The sequence below is a fragment of the Barbus barbus genome (genome assembly GCF_936440315.1).
Source record: "Barbus barbus genome assembly, chromosome: 32".
NCBI classification, from domain to species: Eukaryota; Metazoa; Chordata; class Actinopteri; order Cypriniformes; family Cyprinidae; genus Barbus; species Barbus barbus.
The window spans coordinates 4,185,645-4,205,246 of record NC_136760.1 but is presented as its reverse complement, the minus strand read 5'-3'; the positions used below and the strand labels follow the sequence as shown (position 1 = coordinate 4,205,246).

General features: G+C 36.4%; 1 protein-coding gene across 1 annotated transcript in view; it reads left to right on the top strand.

Annotated features, from left to right (window-relative positions):
• The first annotated feature begins 17,809 nt into the window (after positions 1-17,809).
• LOC306852560 (cGMP-dependent protein kinase 1) overlaps positions 17,810-19,602 on the top strand; it is a 167,934-nt gene continuing 166,141 nt past the window's right edge. Inside the window, exon 1 of the mRNA XM_079389483.1 lies at positions 17,810-18,466. Within this exon, the coding sequence (XP_079245609.1) occupies positions 18,162-18,466 (305 nt within the window). The 5' untranslated portion in view covers positions 17,810-18,161. The remainder of the gene's footprint in view (positions 18,467-19,602) is intronic.

Genomic DNA, 19,602 nt, shown 5'->3' with positions numbered 1-19,602 from the left:
CTGCGTGGAAATACCTTTAGTTCACCTTTATCTGATTTTAATTCATCTTCACTAATGTGTGCTGATAGGTAAGATAAGACGAGAGCCATATTAGAAGATAACAGGGACTTTTAAAGTATTTTTAAATTTATTTGATAACCTGCTATATCCATATTTAGTACTGCAGCAGTGCATTTTATGTGAATTAATAACAAATATCATATATCATATCATGAAGCTTGTACATTGAGTTATTTTGATGTGTCGATTTACTGGGTTTGAGTGCTATTTTAGAATATTCATTTGAAATAACTCTTTTCAGTATAATCAAACTTTATTGAGTGAGTTAAAAAAAAAAATTGAAGTGATTTTGTAACCTCACAAGATATGACACGACTTACTTTTTGTGGGTGCTTTTTTTTAAGAATGTGTTTTGTGTTCATCAAAAGGGAGTTATAGTGGTTTGGAATTACATTTTTGATTAAATTATTCCTCTAATGTTGTTACAGATGGTTCATGCTGGAATAACTGAAAAAATCAAAAAGAACATTTTCAGTTCATGGCCAAAAGTATTTGAGCAGTTGTATGACAGTAGTTAATTAATTTAACTCAAGGTTTGCCTTGCAAATAAATATGAGAAGATGGTTAATGCTATTATCCCATCTCCCCCAGGGCCATTCTCAGACCAGCCCATCCCAACACCTAAGATGAAGCTTAAAGGCTGTAGGGAGGGTCAACTCGTGCAGTATGACCACATTGTGCTCACGTTGGGTGGACAGTTAATCACAGAGGAGAGCGAGGACATCTCGACGGCACTAGGACTCCTCCTGTAGCAGCGGTTCTCAATTCCAGTCCTGGAGACCTGCCCCCACATGTTGTACATGTCTCACTTATTTAGCACACCTGATTCAGATCATGAGCTGGTCAGAAAAGAGCTCCATGAATGAACTCTGCTCTGACTGACATGGTCCCTACGTAGTGTCCCTACACGGAACATTCATTCACAGATTTACACTACTTCCTGTCATTGTAAGTCAATATTCTCTATTTCTTGGCCTCTTCCAAGTCTAGTTGTGGTTTCTATGGTTTTTTAAATCCTGAAGGACTTACAAAAATGTTAGTATGCCGTTGACAGTGAAAAAGTGAAAGATACTGCAGTACTTCAGAGTGTACAAGTTAGTTTGCAAGTGATTGTGTATTAATTTTCAGTAATTTCACTCACTCACTATTAATGTTAAAAAGACTAGATTTTCAAAATAAAGTAAAGAACTAATGTAGGCCTAAGACCGTAGGCACAAAAGTTACCTGATTACAGGGTGTAACAGACACTTCTCAACACGGAGGTAGGTGTAAAACAGGTGATGTTTATTTTTACAGGATGAGTGGGGACTGTGAATGGTGAGGCGAGTCGTGAACTTGAGATGTCTTGCAGGTGATGATTCGTGCTTCTTGAAGTGTCTTATCGTGTCTTCAGGTGCTGGCCGAGGCGGTGATGTGGAACACAGGAGAGCGGGGTAATCCAAGGACACACAGGACGGTCTGGAGACGGGTAAGACAACGAGGAAGAGAACAGGAGGTAAGTTTCAACAGGTAAGGATTGCAGCAGTAATACTCAACGTCTGGCGATTGTCAAGGAAGAGTCCACGTTGCAATAACGAGATCAGACACTGAGTGACTGGAGGTGAGTGCTTTTATGTGGTTCTGGGTGATGATGGTGATGGGGTGCAGGTGCGTGTGATCAGAACTCAGGTGACGTGGATCGTGGTAATTGACTGACGGGAGAGCCTGGCCGTTCTGTGACACAGGGCTACAGTATATATATATATTTAAACCAGGATTCTCTCTTCTTCACAAATGTATGTATTTCAAACTTGTTGCATTTTGTATGTGTATAAAACAACAGCTCCCCGTATATTGTGATGTTGTATATGTATATTCCCTGGCTTGTCAGCACTCATATTATTTGCTGCTGAAATAAATAAATGAAAAGGTTTTGAAAGTGGCATGTATTTTGTTTCTCAGTAAGCATTTAGTACATGAATTTGAATCTTTAAAGCTACAATTTGGTAAGAAATGATTAGTTATCATTCATCTTAAGTAAAAATGTCATTTAGAAGCATATTGGCTCATCTATGGTAGTCATATATGACACCTCTAATGGTTCTGTGTAACGCATTTTGACAAATGTGCTATTAAGCTTCTCATCTTTAAGAATATGTGCCATTATAGTACCAAACGAGGTATCCCTATGATTAAAAGCCAAAGAACCACTGTTGAACACCATTTTTGAGAAAAAGTGCTATATGGCACCTCTAATGGTTGTATACACCTTAAAAAGGTACTATATAGCACCAAAAGTGGTTCTTTGGCTCGTAATCGTAGGGGAAGCACTTTTGGTGCAACATAGCACCTCTTATGGTGCAATATAGCACGATTTGAAAAAGGTGCTATATATATAGCACCTTTAAGAATAGGTGCTATGTTGCACCAAAAGTGGTTCCCCTATGATTACGAGCCAAAGAACCACTTTTGGTGCTATATAGCACCTTTTTAGAGTGTATACAGTGCATGCCATTGCAAAGACTGTAATGTTAAGTCTGTTCCTCACAGCCTTGTTTTCATCTGTTAAATTCAATATGACGTCATAGAGGTTTCACAATATACTTTTATTGAGGATAATCATGATATTTAAACATTTAATAAATAATTATTAATTAGGGGTGTTGCAATATACATAGGCTAATACAATAACTCTAATATGTCATTTACGTTTCATTCATACTTGATGCTGGAGGGCGCCTTCGCACAGAAAGTCCACAAGCAAGACTCACAGAAGTAATAAAACAAATGCCTTTCCAGGAAATCCCTTATATGGACATATTCTGAAGCTAAATAAAATGTAAAAACAAGTGTTTTGATGGATGAAAGTTGAAGACAATTAATACATGATTGTGATTATTTGTGTTTTTGTGCCATCTTGGGGATTTTTTCGTAAGAAAAATGTATATTTATAAGGCAATTCTATATACCACTTATCAACGCCACAAAATAAAATAATTTCTTGATTGACACTATAACGCAAGTTATTTTAAAACGGTTAGCATTTTAGTCTCTATTCAGTGTAGGTGTTCCTTTTCGTCGTCGTGACGTGACGTATTGTCAAGTATGGTGACCCATACTCGAAATTGGTGCTCTGCGTTTAATCCATCCAAGTGCACACACACAGCAGTGAGTAGTGAACAAATGCACACACACACACACACACACACACACACGGAGCAGCGGGCAGCCATGCTGCGGCGCCCGGGGAGCAATTGGGGGTTCGGCGCCTTGCTCAAGGGCACCTCAGTCGTGGTATTGAGGGTGGAGAGAGCACTGGACATTCACTCCCCCCACCTACAATCCCTGCCGGCCGGGGACTCCAACCCGCAACCTTTCGATTACGAGTCCGACTCTCTGACCATTAGGCCACGACTTCCCCAAATTTTGTATGCAATGATGTGATTCATTAACCCCAAAAAAAAAAAAAAAAAAAATGTATATATATATCACAATATATTGTCATATGTTATTATACATTATAAATTCTTTTGGCCACAGTAATTATGTAATGAAAATCAGATATTGTGAAAACCTTAATGACGTCTAAGTTGACTAAGGTCTATACAAACTAAAATAATACAATCCTACAGCTTTTAACTGTTTTGTCCATAGCATGCATTTCAGATTAATTTTATTGATTGAATGACACTATTGAATGAGAACAAATTTCTACTGAACTGAGCAAATTACTCTAAATTTGTAACATCGACACTATTATTAATAGTGTATTGAATCAATGTGGAACTTAACTGATCTGAATAATACCACTGTTGCTTTCTGTAGAGCTGCTTATAGTTCAGATGAATTTGTTTCGTAATTGATGAACTTTATTGAACTGTAGTGATAAAAATGTTATTAGACTTGCAATGAAAGTCAAGGAGGGCCAATATTATAGACAATTTTCAAAATATATTCATTGGTGTTCCAAAAAAAACTAATGGTGACAGAAACAACATTTTGGGGTGAACTATCCCTTTAAGACTGTAAAAGTTTCCCCAGGCCACTCATTGGTCATATGTCTGATATTCAAAATGTTTTATTAGATTTTCCATTCAATGTATCATAATATATTATACCTAAAAGGTTCTCCCCATTTTTTTTCTGGTGCATCATGCAAATGCTTATCTCTCCTGACAGTTTCTTATTGCTTTTTTCAAAACCAGTATGATACAAGTGCCCTGACCTTTTCATCTGTACACTTGCTCCATGCTTATGGATATGGCGATGGGGGCTGAGACAGACACTGAAGGACCTCTGTTGAATTTGAATATCTCTTCAGCTTGAGGGCTGAGTTTGGGAGGTGGAAGTACACATATGCTGGGTTAAGATTAGAATTACCATCTGCTGTCCACCCATATGTTCTTTCTTAGCTCTGTAAGGCGAAAAATTACATTTGAATTTCAGATTAATTGGCGTGATTGTTTTGCATACAATATTGGCACAGCATCAAGACAAACTCATACACACACTCCTTAGAAAGTACTACCGGTCTAAAGTTTTTAATGTTTTTGGAATAAGTCTCTAATGCTCAACAAAGCTGCATTTATTTGATCAAACAAGTAGTATTGTGAAATATTATTAAAATTTAAAATACCTGTTTTCTATTTATATATTTTAAAATTGTAATTATTCCTGTGATGCAAAGCTACATTTTCAGCATCAATACTTCAGTCTTCAGTGTCAGAGGGTGCTTCAGAAATCATTCTAATATGCTGATTTCCTGAAAAAAAAGAAATAAATTAATACCTTTTTTGGTCTGCAACAATACATTAAATTGATCATCTTATCAAAGAATCTTGAAAAAAAAAAAACGTTTCATGGTTCCCCAAAAATATTAAGCAGCATAAATAGAACCATTTTTAATAATGGCACCAAATTGTCATATTAGAATGATTTAGCTTTGCATCACTGGAATAAATTAAAATAAAATAAAAAATACTGTACAGAGAACACTTTGATATACAAAACAATATTTGCAGCTGTAGAAAGAGGCATCATCTTCTATGAGTTCTTTCAGCTGGGTCCAGTCTCCGGGCATTTGTATGAGAGCACTTGAGAATCACATCCTGGCAGGAGTGAGATCCGAGCACTGCGGCTTCAGAGGATGAGAGAGGTGTTGAAAAGACAAGTTTTATCCCCTGGCAATTATAATCTGTTCCACCACAGGGGATCAGAGTGAGGGTGCTGACCTAAAAATAAATCCCTGTCATTGAAATCCCTTTGAAAAGCTGCAAAATAACAAACAATGCCAACATCTTGGTGATTTTCAGCAGTAGTTCTTTCCATAACTCTCTCTAGGATAAAAAAAAGAATAGTTTCTACCATTATTTACTCATTCTCATATCATGAAGAGAATATTTGAAGAATCTTCATGCAGCTTTCATCCATTCAACATTTCATACATGCCTGCCAAGCTCCAAAGAGGACAGAAGAACCCATAATGGACTGTCCATACAAATAGAGTGCTGCAAGGATGGCGTGTTTTTATAGGCCAAAATAAAGTTAGTATTTCTCACTTCTGGTTCCATCATCCCGAATTCAGTGGGTTTTGGTTAAATGCCTGAAATAAGGACTGTGGTTAACACAATTTTCAAGATATTCTTTACTTTTTACTTGTCTTGAAAAAGGTGGCTGCTAACAAGTAGCTAAATGGGACTAGACGTTGTTTGGAACATTAAATGTCATCATGGCAAACAGGTAAACTCATCTACTCACTAGTCCACTTTTACATCTTTGTAGTTTATAATTGCACTCCTGCAAACTATTCTAACTCAAACTTTCAGTATTATTATTTTTTAATAAAAACAGTTGTTCAGAGATTAATGGTGGTTATGTTGATGTCATGTCATGATGTCATGCCTACATTTAGCTTTTTACACGCACACGCACACGCACACGCACACACACACACACACACACAAATCATATGCATTACAGGAAGACCATTGACTGTCAGACCATTGAATGTCTGCCTGAAAACTGATACTCCTTCCCCTGGAGAGCTGAGGATGGCATTGCCTCATTGGGATGAGATAACCAACCGTGCTCAAATTTTGTGAATCACAGCAGGTTTTCCTTTATGCGACATAAACAGAGCAGAAATAACAGAAGTCAAGGTGACCTGATCAGTCAGACGGAGAAGACAAATATCTAAACAAACAAAACGGGCTACATTGTTTTTGCCAGAACTTCACTGAGAATCAATTAATAAATTAAAAATGACCCAGTAACATAGTTGTTGTGCACTGAAGTCTTCGTCTATAGGGTTGAACAGTGAGAGCTTTTTCCATATTCCACATCAGTGGGGGTCTGTAACGATTAACTTTAGCTTTTCTTGGATGACTGGGTACTGAGCCAAGGCCACAATATGCATAATATGATATCTGAAATGTTTCCATTCAGAGACTGGAAATAGCATCTTTTGCTGAATGCAAAAAGATTGTTTTATAGGCCACCAGATAAAGTAAAATAAGAAAAGAACAAAATTAGGGCAACATTTTTTTTTCTTGTCCTTACCAAGAATATCAAGAATTTAGCATCAGCGGTGGCTGGTTAAATGGTTGCATAACTATACGGAAAGACCCGAAGAATAATTAAGTAATGTAATGTCACCCCTTAATAAATTGCTAGAACTCAGAGGCTAAAAGTTACTCACATTCCTAAAAACAAACAAACAATCAAATAATTAATTAAATAAACATTTCAGTAACAAACAACTAGCAGTACTAACGGTATTATTATTTATTTTTCATCAAATAAATAGGCTATTGTTTATGTTAAAGTAACAAATATCAACCAAACAAATTCATACATTTCGCAATTTATTTATTTTTAAATACACAACCAAACAAACTAATAATAAACACAAGTTTTTTTTTCTTTATAAAATGTATAAATAAATACATACATTTACAGTTTATTACTGTTTTTAAAGAAGACATTGTCTAGCCTGCATCTTTACATTATTGTAGTGAACGCTGCTTAGACTTACACACTAAAGCACGTCACCAATCATATGATATGATATGATATGATATGATATGATATGATATGATATGATATGATATGATATGATATGCTAATTGAGTCTATCTGAGGCTCGAGCGCGTGGTAGACAGAAGCGGAGTGACCAGGTCTCTCTGGGGAAGGAGGGAGAGGGACATCTAATTGGTTTCTCAATGAAACAATCGTCCTAGTCTGCAGGAAGGGAGCGCACGGAGCGCAGTTGCTCTGTGCTGAAGTAAATCTTGACGATAGAGTTGGAAGAACATCATTCAGCGCGGAGTTGCGTTCAGGTTCCTCGGTTCAAACTTCAAACATGAGCGAATTAGACGAAGAATTTGCCAAGATGCTGCTGATAAAAGAGGAGCGGATAAAGGAAATGGAGAGGCTGCTTTTGGCGAAAGAGCAGGAGGTGAATGAACTGAAGAGGAAGCTGCACAAATGTCAGTCAGTGCTGCCGAGCGCTATTGCACCCAGAACCAGGCGCGCGCAGGGCATCTCCGCGGAACCGCAGACCTTCAGGTCTTTCCAGGACTTAAAGAGCGAAGTTTTGCGCAAACACCCCAAGTCGGACAGGTAAGAGCCCTTCATTTACTGTCTATAGACGTCTATTCTTTGCATTGGTGTCAAAACCAGGCTGTGGATGGTTTCTGTCCGAATCGAGTTTCTGTTACCCGGCGGTGTGACTATACCCCTGCACTAACACTGAAACACTGCATATTAAGGTGCTGTAGTTACCATGCTATATGTACTTACTATATAGAAATAACAGCAAAATATGCATAATTACAACTAACCCTAAACTAACCATTAACGCTATACTAAGTAATATTACTCAGCAGTTACATGTGTAATTGGGTAGTGTGTCCTGTGGTGTGACGAAAAAAAAAAAAAAAAAAAAAAAACTCTAACATTGAAGATAAACCTCTCTCATGCTATTTGTAACTCTCAGAATGAAGATACATTTTTTTCATGTTATTTGTATGTTAAGTTTTTTTTTTCCTACATTTTTGCTATGTCACACCACAGGACAGTCCGATTTTTATTTGTCAACTACCCAACTGCACTGTAACAATGTCAACAAATTCATTTGGATTTGCACACTTGACTGTATTTAAGTATACTATACTATACTGAATAATGTACTGTACTATACTATATGATAAATTACACTACTTTACTATACTATGCAAAACTAAATATACACAATACTATGCTACAAAGGTAAATGCAAAATTGTAATTGTAACGGCTAATTATACTACTATACTGTACTATAAAAATGACATATGTACAATACTATGCTACGAAGGTATATAAAAGATTATATTATCAAATTTTATAACAGATACTATACTATACTATACTATGCTATGCTACACTACACTACACTATACTACACTATACTATACTATACTATACTATACTATTCTATTCTTACTATACTATACTGTGATTTAAACCTTTTGATTTGTGCAAAGGATATTAAAGTTTGTGAATTTGCTTAATTTCATTTGTTTTATGTTTCATTAAAATACAGATGGTATCTTGTGTCACCATTGTGTTTTGTTGCAGAAATCAGTTCTTAGAAGTTGGTCAGAAGCTTTATTCATTTACTTGGTATACATTTCTCCCAGGTTTTACTACACTCTAAAAAAAAATGGTGCTATATAGCACTAAAAGTGGTTCTTGGCTCGTAATCATAGGGGAACCACTTTTGGTGCTGTATAGCACCATATCTTTAAATGTGCTCTACAGCACCTTTGTCAAATGGTGCTATGTAGAACCATAAGGGGTGCCATATTGCACTGCATTTCTTCAACAAAAATGGTGCTAAACAGCACCAACAGTGGTTCTTTGGCTCGTAAAGTACCTTTAAAGGAGCTTAAAAGGTTCTTTGTATGGCAGTGGTGCTATATAGCACCTTAATCACCGCAAAGAACCCCTGAAGAACCATACAGGAGCTTAACAGGTTCTGTAGTTTAGAGCAACTTTACTCATTAAATGAGTGCAGCACATGCTTTCAGAAAAAATGTGGTCAATTAGTGTAATAAATGCATTTAAAATGCTTTTTACTTTCACCAGTTTTGCCTCTAAATAGTAATAGAATAACATACACTTTATTAAAGTGTGTGTAATATTGAATCAAACAATAGATGCGTCATAATTCACTGACATTAGCATATATAAATTTAGGTCCATAATGCCTATAATAATGTATTCACATACAGTAGAAGTCCACATCTGGTCTAATGCTTTCAGGCATAAAAGCTCTCTTTCACACTCTTGCTCAATGTCCAATAGCCCTAACCTTGTTGAATATTTAATGCTGACTCTTAAATATTTAATGTCACAGATATTCGCTACTATATTTAGGATTCATATATCGTAACTTTCAACTTTTCTCGGAAACATGTGGAATGTCCTGCATTTAGTGGGAATAAGTAAACCCCATTTCTGTAAATGAGTATCTTTATTAACCTCTGCAAGGATCAGCAGGAGCTGTAGCTTGCTGAATATGGTTGAGATCAATGCTACATTTTCATTTTGCTTTTTAATAAAAAAAAAAAAAAAAAACTGATAAATGCAGTTTTGGATTACAATGAGCAGTTCTTTTAAACTATTGGCTGTCCTTAAACCACCTCAAAACTGAAATAACTTCCTGTTAGTAGCCACTAGATGTCAGTAAAATATTATTATCCCATGAAGGGTTGATATTAAAACTGAGCAATCTAATGCAATGAAATGACAGTGGGCTCATATATATATATATATATATATATTTAATAATGCCATTGTAATGCCCTACTTACTTACAAGCATATTTATGACTGTGTAAACAATTTATTCAGCAATTAAAAGTGCCAGAGGGTACTTTAGCGAGTAGTATGTAGTATGAGCTATTCATTTAGTAGAATTTTTTATTGTGGTAAAAGTGCACAGTGAAAACATTTTATTGAAGTTTAAATGAAGCCCCTAATGCATATTACATCTCAGTCTACAAATCTACTATTTTTATTGTTGCTATTTGAGCTAATTTTTGAATGCTTTTGAAAGAACCAAAGGCTGCGTTTGTTTAATCTAGAATACAGTAAAATAGTAATATTGTGTGTGTGTGTGTGTGTGTGTGTGTGTTTGTTGTAGGATTCTTTCATTGAAAAGAAAGTTGAATTAAACAGCTTTTGAAATATGTATATATATATTTGTAACATTATAAATGTCTTCACTGTTTTGATAAAGTGAATGCATTTTTGCTGAATAAAATGTAAGTTCTCCTTTCTTTCTTTCTTTCTTTCTTTCTTTCTTTCTTTCTTTCTTTCTTTCTTTCTTTCTTTCTTTCTTTCTTTCTTTCTTTCTCTTACTTACTCCAAACTTTTGAGTGCATCCCAGTTTCCGCAAAAATATTCAGCAGCAGAAACTTGTTCAACATAGATAAGAATAAGAAACGTTTCTTGAGCACCAAAAGATCTAAAGGAAAATTTCTGAAGGATCACATGACACTGAAGACTGGAGTAATGATGCTGAAATTTCAGCTTTGCATCACAGGAATAATTATATATACAGTATATAATATTTCATAATATTACTTTTTTTTTTTAATCAAATAAATGCACCCTTGTCATAAGAAACATTCTAGGAACCCTATTATGAGAAAAATTTAAAATACATTTTGAAGTTCCTCGAGTACTCAAAAGGATATCTGAGGCACTTTTTTATTTTTTTTTATTTTTCATACATAACACAACATAAAAAAAAAATATATATATATATATAAAAAATAAAATAAAACAACAGACACATACTCAACATCTCAAAGTCCAGTCAAAAGGAGGGAGAAAAAAGAAACCCACGGAAGTCACTCCTCCATACAGTCACGTATTTCAAAGAGAAAGCACTGCCAAGCATCAATGGTAGAAGGCTTGGCCACATTGATTCGTGCTGTTGTACATTCACAAGACACTATTTGCAGGAGGCTACGGATCCAATATGTTTTCCCACACATATGCGGTGTAAACCAGTTCTGTATTATTGTCTTCTTCGCAGCTTTAAAACCAGCAAACAACATTCTCTTTTGCATCGAACTTATACAAAGACCAGAATCATCATTACGCAGACACAAACTTGGGTTAACTGACCAATCAATTTGCAGTAAGGATGATAAACACTATCTGTCCATAGACTGATAGTGATAGGACATTCCCAAAACATATGCAGAAAAATACCTGATGATGTAGTATTACATATATGGCAGTTGAAATTTGGTTGTAGTTTCATTTTGAATCTTTTAAGGAGTTATGTATGCTCTATGAATGACTTTGAAGTGAATAAAACGATGAGCCAGATTTTTAGATGTTAAACTGAGATTAGACCACACCCTCTCCCAGTCGACAGATAAATTAAGGTCAGATAATTCCCTATTCCAAATAGTTTTAATAGAAAGAGGTTTTATAATGCAATCAAGTATCTTATTATATATTACGGAAGTAGTTGGCTGACCAGCAGATGGTGCAATCCAGTCCCGCATAGGATGAGAGGAAACGGGAGAACACCAAGGAACGCCATACGCTTTGAGAGCGGAACGTAATTGAAGAAAGACAAAATATGCGGATGCGGTAGACAAAATTTAGTTCTTAACGTCTGAAATGAACATAGGCCCTGGTTATCATATATATCACCGCACGTGTTTACACCTAAAGAAGACCAAGAGGGTTGGACAAATGGGCGATTTCCGCATACAAAATTTAAATTGTGCCATAAAGGTGTACTATTACAAAATTTGAAGGGTCCTCCAATCCGACGTTCAACCGTTTTCCAGATTTTAATAGAGTTGGCCACAACCGGACCAAATTTATAATTATCCCCTTTTTTCCCTGTGCCAGTAAATAAAATGTCCTGGAGTCTATTTGGTTTAACCTTGTCAGCTTCAATCACTCTCCAAGAAACTGTCGATTGAGGATCAACCCAAGTATGAAGAGCCTTAAGCTGGAACGACCAATAATACAGTTCAAAATTTGGTACAGCCAGTCCTCCTGCGCTATTATGATGTTGTAATGTGGTAAGTTTAATTCTGGGGCATTTATCATTCCAGATAAATTTCGTAATTATGGAGTTGATCTCCTTAAAGTAACCTGGAGGGGGAGAAAGCGGTAGCATAGAGAAAAAAAAATTAAATCGAGGTAGCAAATTAATTTTAACAGTGGAGATTCTTCCTTGGAGGGAAACGTTAAGATTCTTCCATCTTTGAATGTCATTCTTGACCTTAACTAAAATATTATTAAAATTGTCCCTGGCAATCTTATGAATGTTTTTTATATATGGTAACGCCCAGATAAGTGAAAGAGTCCTTAATAGGGATGAATGAGGGAATAGAAGAATTAACTTTAATATTGTTAATTGGCATTAAAGCAGATTTGCTCCAATTTATCAAACCCCTTGCATTTTTAAACCTTATAACATTTAACATTTGTTCTTATTTTATTAGGTTATACACTGCACATTCAGTAGTCAGGTTCTTGTGACTGATAAAAAGCGATCGTTTTGACAAATACTGCCCGCCCTCATCTCTGATCCTGTGTGTTCTCATATAGAGCTCCTTATATAATCAACAAGCTGCTTGAAAAGCAATTGAGAATGGAAAGTGTGTTATCTTTGCTGATAAAAGGCTGCAGGGTAACGGCGGCTTGTACGGCAGATCCAGACTCAGGCCTTCCACATTAGCATCACATCTCTCACATCCACATTGGCGCAGACACTTTGATCTGCGTCTGGTCTCCAGTTCTCGTAAATGGTTTGCAAGAAGGACAGAGCCTCATCTATCGTGCTTAATTGGTCTTTTCTGTTAGACCTGATAAATGAGATTCACGTTCATTTTGGGCCAGTGCTCATGGAAATCATTGAAAAGGAAGGCATGGACTAGATACCGAATAATGTCCCTTGTGAGGTCTTAAGATTCTTTCTGCCAGACAAAACGCTAAACAGAATGGTACATAAAACAAGTTGTAGACAGAGCAAATTACACAGAGCAGTGAATAATATACTGTATAAGGCATAACAAATATAAACAGTTTGCAAACATGATGATACAGCTTCATAACTTCATATTAAATAATATTATCTTTATTTATCCTAATATATAAATCCTATACATATAAGTGATGCTATTTGCAGTTAATGAAATTTTTAGTTATCTCTGTATGCGGATGTTTTCTCCACTAGAGGGCACTTTTAATCCTTCCTAATCCTTTTCAAAATTTGTGCTTTTGCCACTAACTTTCCTCTGGCATATACCAACTGTTATATATATATACCAACTGTTATATATATATACCAACTGTTATATATATGTATATATATATATATATATATATATATATATATATATATATACTGCCCTCCAAAGGTTTGGAAACACCCCTGGCAAAGTGTGGTTTTGGACGATCTCAGCATAAATCCTTATCATTTTTTGGTGCAAATGCATTAAAGTAACTTGACATTATCTTTGAAGACCAGCAATAAAACATAATAATGGCAATATATACATGTCAAAGTCAGACATGCCCCTTTGCCAGCTGTGATGCCTGGTTACTGGTTTAAACTTGGCCCAGGTTTTTAAAAGATTTTTGGGTCAGCACACCTTAATACTGTAGCTTCAACAATTGATCGCCAATTCAAAGTCAATGTTTGAATAAACTGACAGCTCGGATGCCCAGATTATGCCGAGCTGTAATAGCTGCTAATGGTGGATATTTTGATGAATCGAAAATTTTAGTTTTTTCTGTGTATAAACTGTTTATGCAATAAAATATCTTTTCGTAGTTTGTGTTATCCCTTATCAGTGCAAAATTATCACAAATTAAAAAGGATTCATGCCAATATTGTCCAAAACCCCACTTTTCTAGGGCGTTTCCAAAATTTTTGGAGGGCAGTGCAGTACACACGCACACACTGGCCACTTTATTAGGTACACCTTTCTAGTACCAGGTTGGACCCCCTTAATTCCAGAACTGCCTTAATTCTTCGTGGCATAGATTCAACAAGGTGTTGGAAACATTCCTCAGAGATTTTGGTCCATATTGACATGATAGCATCACGCAGTTGCTACAGATTTGTCGGCTGCACATCTATGATGCGAATCTCCCGTTCCACTACATCCCAAAGGTGCTCTATTGGATTGAGATCTGGTGACTGTGGAGGCCATTTGAGTAAAGTGAACTCATTGTCATGTTCAAGAAACCAGTCTGAGATGATTTGAGCTTTGTGACATGGTGCATTATCCTGCTGGAAGATGATGGGCAGTCATAAAGGGATGGACATGGTCAGCAACAATACTCATCTAGGCTGTGGCGTTTAAACCATGCTCAATTGGTACTAAGGGGCCCAAAGTGTGCCAAGAAAATATCACCCAAACCATTACACCACCACCACCAGCCTGAAGCATTGAGACAAGGCAGGATGAATCCATGCTTTCATGTTCTTTACACTAAATTCTGACCCTACCATCTGAATGTTGCAGCAGAAATCGAGACTCATCAGACCAGGCAACGTTTTTTCAATCTTCTATTGCCCAATTTTGGTGAGCCTGTGCGAATTGTAGCCTCCGTTTCCTGTTCTTAGCTGACAGGAGCGGCACCCGGTGGTCGTCTGCTGCTGTAGCCCATCTGCTTCAGAGTTTGATGTTTTATGCATTCAGAGATGGTATTCTGCATACCTTGGTTATAATGAGTGGTTATTTGAGTTACTGTTGACTTTCTATCATCTCTAACCAGTCTGCCCATTCTCCTCTGACCTCTGACATCAACATGGCATTTTCGTGCCGCTCACTGCATATTTTCTCTTTTTCGGACCATTCTCTGTAAACCCTAGAGATGGTTGTGCGTGAAAATCCCAGTAGATCAGCAGTTTTTGAAATACTCAGACCAGCCCGTCTGGCATCAACAACCATTCCACGTTCAAAGTCCCTTAAATCCCCTTTCTTCCCCATTCTGATGCTCGGTTTGAACTTCAGCAAGTCGTCTTCACCACATGTAGATGCCTAAATGCATTGAGTTGCTGTCATGTGATTGGCTGATTAGCAATTTGTGTTACCAAGCAATTGAACAGGTGTACCTAATAAAGCGGCCAGTGAGTGTATACACACACACACACACACACACACACATACTTACTTGTTTCGCTATCCTTGTGGGGACTCTCATAGATGTAATGTTTTTTCTACTGTACAGACCATATATTCTATTGCCCTACACCAACCCTACACCCAAACTTAGCCCTCACAGGAGACTGTTTGCATTTTTAGATTTTCAAAAAACTTCATTCTGTGTGATTTATTAGCTTGTTTACCCGTGGGGACCTCAATTTAGGTCCCCACCGTGGGACAAGTCCCCATGAGTCTGTGTGTATTCAGTCCCCACCGGTATATAAAAACTAACACACACACACACACACGCACGCACACATGTTGGTTTTTGTGGTTTATGGGGACTCTCCATAGGAGTAATGGTTTTTATACTGAACAAACTGTGTGTGCTATTGCCCTACACCAACCCTACACCTAAACTTAGCCCTCACAGGAGACTTTGTGCATTTTTAGATTTTCAAAAAAACACCATTTAGTATGTTTTTAAAGCCTTTTGAATTACGGGGACATAGGCAGTGTCCTCATAAACCACCTTCATATTGTAATACCTCTGTCATACCCATGTCATTATACAAATTTGTGTCCTCATAAACCACATAAACATGCACACACACACACACACACACACACACACACACACAGTTATTTTAATACTTTAACTTTAAATAATAAATGCTTGGCTAGCTGAAATAAAATAGGTTCGTTTTTAAATATAATAGTTTAAATGTTTATATGTTTTATTTTATTTAAAAGTTATTTTATTTTTCATTTATATTTTTTATTATTTAAGTTTTAGTTAACTATAATAACCCTGTTTTGTAATGATATTGCTCTATAGAATTCCATCGGTTTCTATCTAATATACTTATTGATGTGTTACAGTAGAGTAATGCACAAGAAGTCTACAGAGGGAATACAAGTGTAACGATTTCATTCTCTGAGTAACATTTGTAGCACTAGACAGTGGGGGCAGTTAATGAGGTGATATGGAGCACCAGCTGGTCATGTGTTAATGGGAAGGATCCAGATGAGGTTAGAGACTATGAAGATGAAAAAGTAAAACTGCAGCTGGTTGTGTAAACACATGCTACAGAACCCTTGGACATCATTAGTGTTGTATTTAAAGGAATATTTTACTCGAAAATGTTAATTTCCTTATTATTTACTCACCCCCAGACCACCCAATATGTAGATTCTATGGATAACATTACAGGATATTTTTTCATCTAATGCAAGTGAACGCCATTCACAATTAAACAGTATCCATTTTTTTTTCTACAATTATTCATTTTTTTTCTTCACTAGAGAAAACCCTTGTTGGCTGGGGTTGTGTGGATTACTTTGAAGCTGCATAAATATGGATTTTGAACAATCAAATATGGTATACGCTGGGCCCTGTTCACTTCCTCTAAAATGTTAATTTCCCTTTGGCTGCAGAATGAAAATTATATACATTTTGGATGGTCTGGGAGTGAGTAAATAATCAGGAAATTATCATTTTTGGGTGAGCTGTTCTTTTGAGTGTTACTGTACAGTGATGGTGTCACATGTCTGGTTTTCTGTTTTCCCCTGTGACCTAGTTTTCCCCATTCTGTTTAATTAGTCATTCAGTTCACCTGTGTTTGTAATCATCTCATTAATCTCCTGTGTTTGGTCCATCCTTTATTATAAGTCCTCAGTTCTCCCTTTGTATTCGTCCGTTCTCGTCAATGTAAGCTTGTTTTATTGTCTGCCTCTTGGATATTCTCATTAAAATACCTTTTGTTTCACTTACCTTCGTCTTCCTGAGCCTGTGCCTCATCAGCACGTGACAGATGGACTATCTTACTCTAAATGCACATCAATGACATATGAACTGAAAAAGATCCCAAGCAGAATAATTGCAGAAGAGTTAAATTTCTAAGATTCCTACTGTTGGTACACAATGTTTAAAAAATCCTTTTGGAAGGAAAGATAGATAAATACATAAATACATGAATGAATGATAAACAAACAAACAAATATTTAATCATTATGATTTCCTAACTACCAAAAATTAATTAATTAATTAGCCAAAGGAATTTTAAATACATAATTATGTTTTAATATCACTTTCACCAGTTACCTCAACATCTGAAAATTACATTTTGGTCATATACAGTATTTTGTGCTTCATAACAGTCTAACTGTACATTTTGCTTCTGAAAAGCCATTGTATCTTTCTCAGCATTGAATTAAGTTAATAACATTTGACAAGCTTACACGCATAAAACCAGAGCAGCGTTGAAATAATTTACTGTAATTAAAGTTAAATGATGAGAAACAATCAAGTTCAGTTGCGAGTAGGTCACAAAAAATCCTGAAAACTAGTTAGTTGTCGATGAGAAAACAACTAAATTAAAACGTGGAATATTTTGGGTGCATATTTATGATGCATGGCTGATGTGCACCTTTTTTGAAGATTATTGGTATTTTAATAGGGAATAGTTTCCTTTGGTTTAAAGTAGCCTAATGGAACTGTTATTGTTTGAATGCGCTCATGTGCTTGTGGAAGGTAGCGCACTTGCAGGCTCTCGGCTGCTGTTACAGGTGCGCGCTTGAGTCTTTCCTCATTGGTTCATCGGGGAGCCACGAGCGTGCTGCTCTCACGGCGCGTTCACTGCGCGCTCATGGCGTTCCACTCGCGCTCGACAGCTGCGACTGACGTATTTGAACAAGAAATGAATGCCCTGTGAAACTTCTTCGTCTCCCGAATGTGATGTTTGCAGGCGCCGTGGGTGTTTCCCTGCTCATTCCTCCGGTATAAGTGATCCGAAAGCACGCCGGTGGATCGGCGCGGCACATTGTTTTTGGCGACCTTACCACGGAAAACACGACCCAAAGCGGTTTGTTTTAATTTCATGACCGAAAACTGACCGTTCGCCAAGTTGGAAACTACTTCGGATCGTTGGCTGTGGGGAGAAATGGGCACTTTACGCGATCTCCAGTACGCGTTACAGGAGAAGATTGAAGAATTGAGACAGAGAGACGCGCTGATTGATGAACTGGAGTTGGAGCTGGACCAGAAAGACGAACTCATCCAGAAGCTTCAGAATGAGTTAGACAAATACCGATCCGTTATAAGACCGGCAACTCAACAAGTCAACAAGCAGAGTGTCCTTCAAGAGCAGCAGAGGACCAAGAGACAGGCGATCTCAGCCGAACCTACACCCTTTGATATTCAAGACCTCAATCATGTCACTCTGCCTTTCTACCCAAAGAGCCCACAGTAGGTGCCACTTAAATCTGATCGGTGTGGTTATGAAGCTGTCCGTCAAATTAACCGGCACGAAGTGCTGATGATTTGCATTACTTATGCAGCTATGCATATGCAACCTTGTAATGACACGTGAATCATTGCCTTTGTGCTGTGCTGATTTTATGCAAGTGGTCTTGGTCAGTTGGACACCTTGAGTTCTGTGGTATGAGTATAATCATAAGCATCCATCAAACCTGTCTCCGTCCAAGCCTTCATTAGCCTACTGCACTGATGTGATCTATTGTAAATATAGGCAGACAGCCAGTCTGGTGCTTCCACCTGTTGATTCTGTTTATCAACTTTGAAAGGGAGAAAAAGTGCACATTCATATGCAGATTACAGTGCATACACAGTGTTTTTTTTTTTTTTTTTTCCTTAGAATATATTAATGTAAAAATATATTTATTTTTCTGCATCATAAATATAATATTGTATTATTTTCAACTTTAATGTGCTTGTGAAGAACAAGTCTAACCAGAAGTGTGAGTAGATAAAGTAAATTATGATAAATTGCAAAATTGAAAAATGAGCTACAAATGACCGCTGTAGAGCAGAAGACATGGTGTATAGTATGTAATTTAGTTTAGAATAGCATAATGTGCAACATGGTAGAATATAATTAATAAATAAGGATATACAGATTCATGATAATGTTCCAACTGTTAACTCAAAATGTTATGCTGATGATATAATTTATTATGTAAAAGGCAATGCATTAGAATAATACAGACCCCACTGTATAATATAAGTATAGGGCGGTATTTGATTAACGCATATAATATTGACTAATAGTCTTTAAAAATTGCTTTGGTAACATTTTTCTAAAAGTTACATGAAATTAAATAAAAAAATAATACTAATCATTTTATTTTAGCAGTTGCAAAGTTCAAAGTTCATACACACACACAGTATATATATATATATATAATGCACTTTGAGTGTATGAATTTCAAAATCTTCAGAATTATTTTTTTTGCATAATAAATATTTTATTAGATTATATTCAGCTTTATTGTGCTTGTGAGCAAGTCTAACCAGACATGAGTAGTATAGCATAGCATAGATAAATTATGGTAAAGTGCAAATTGTAAAATGAGCTACAAATT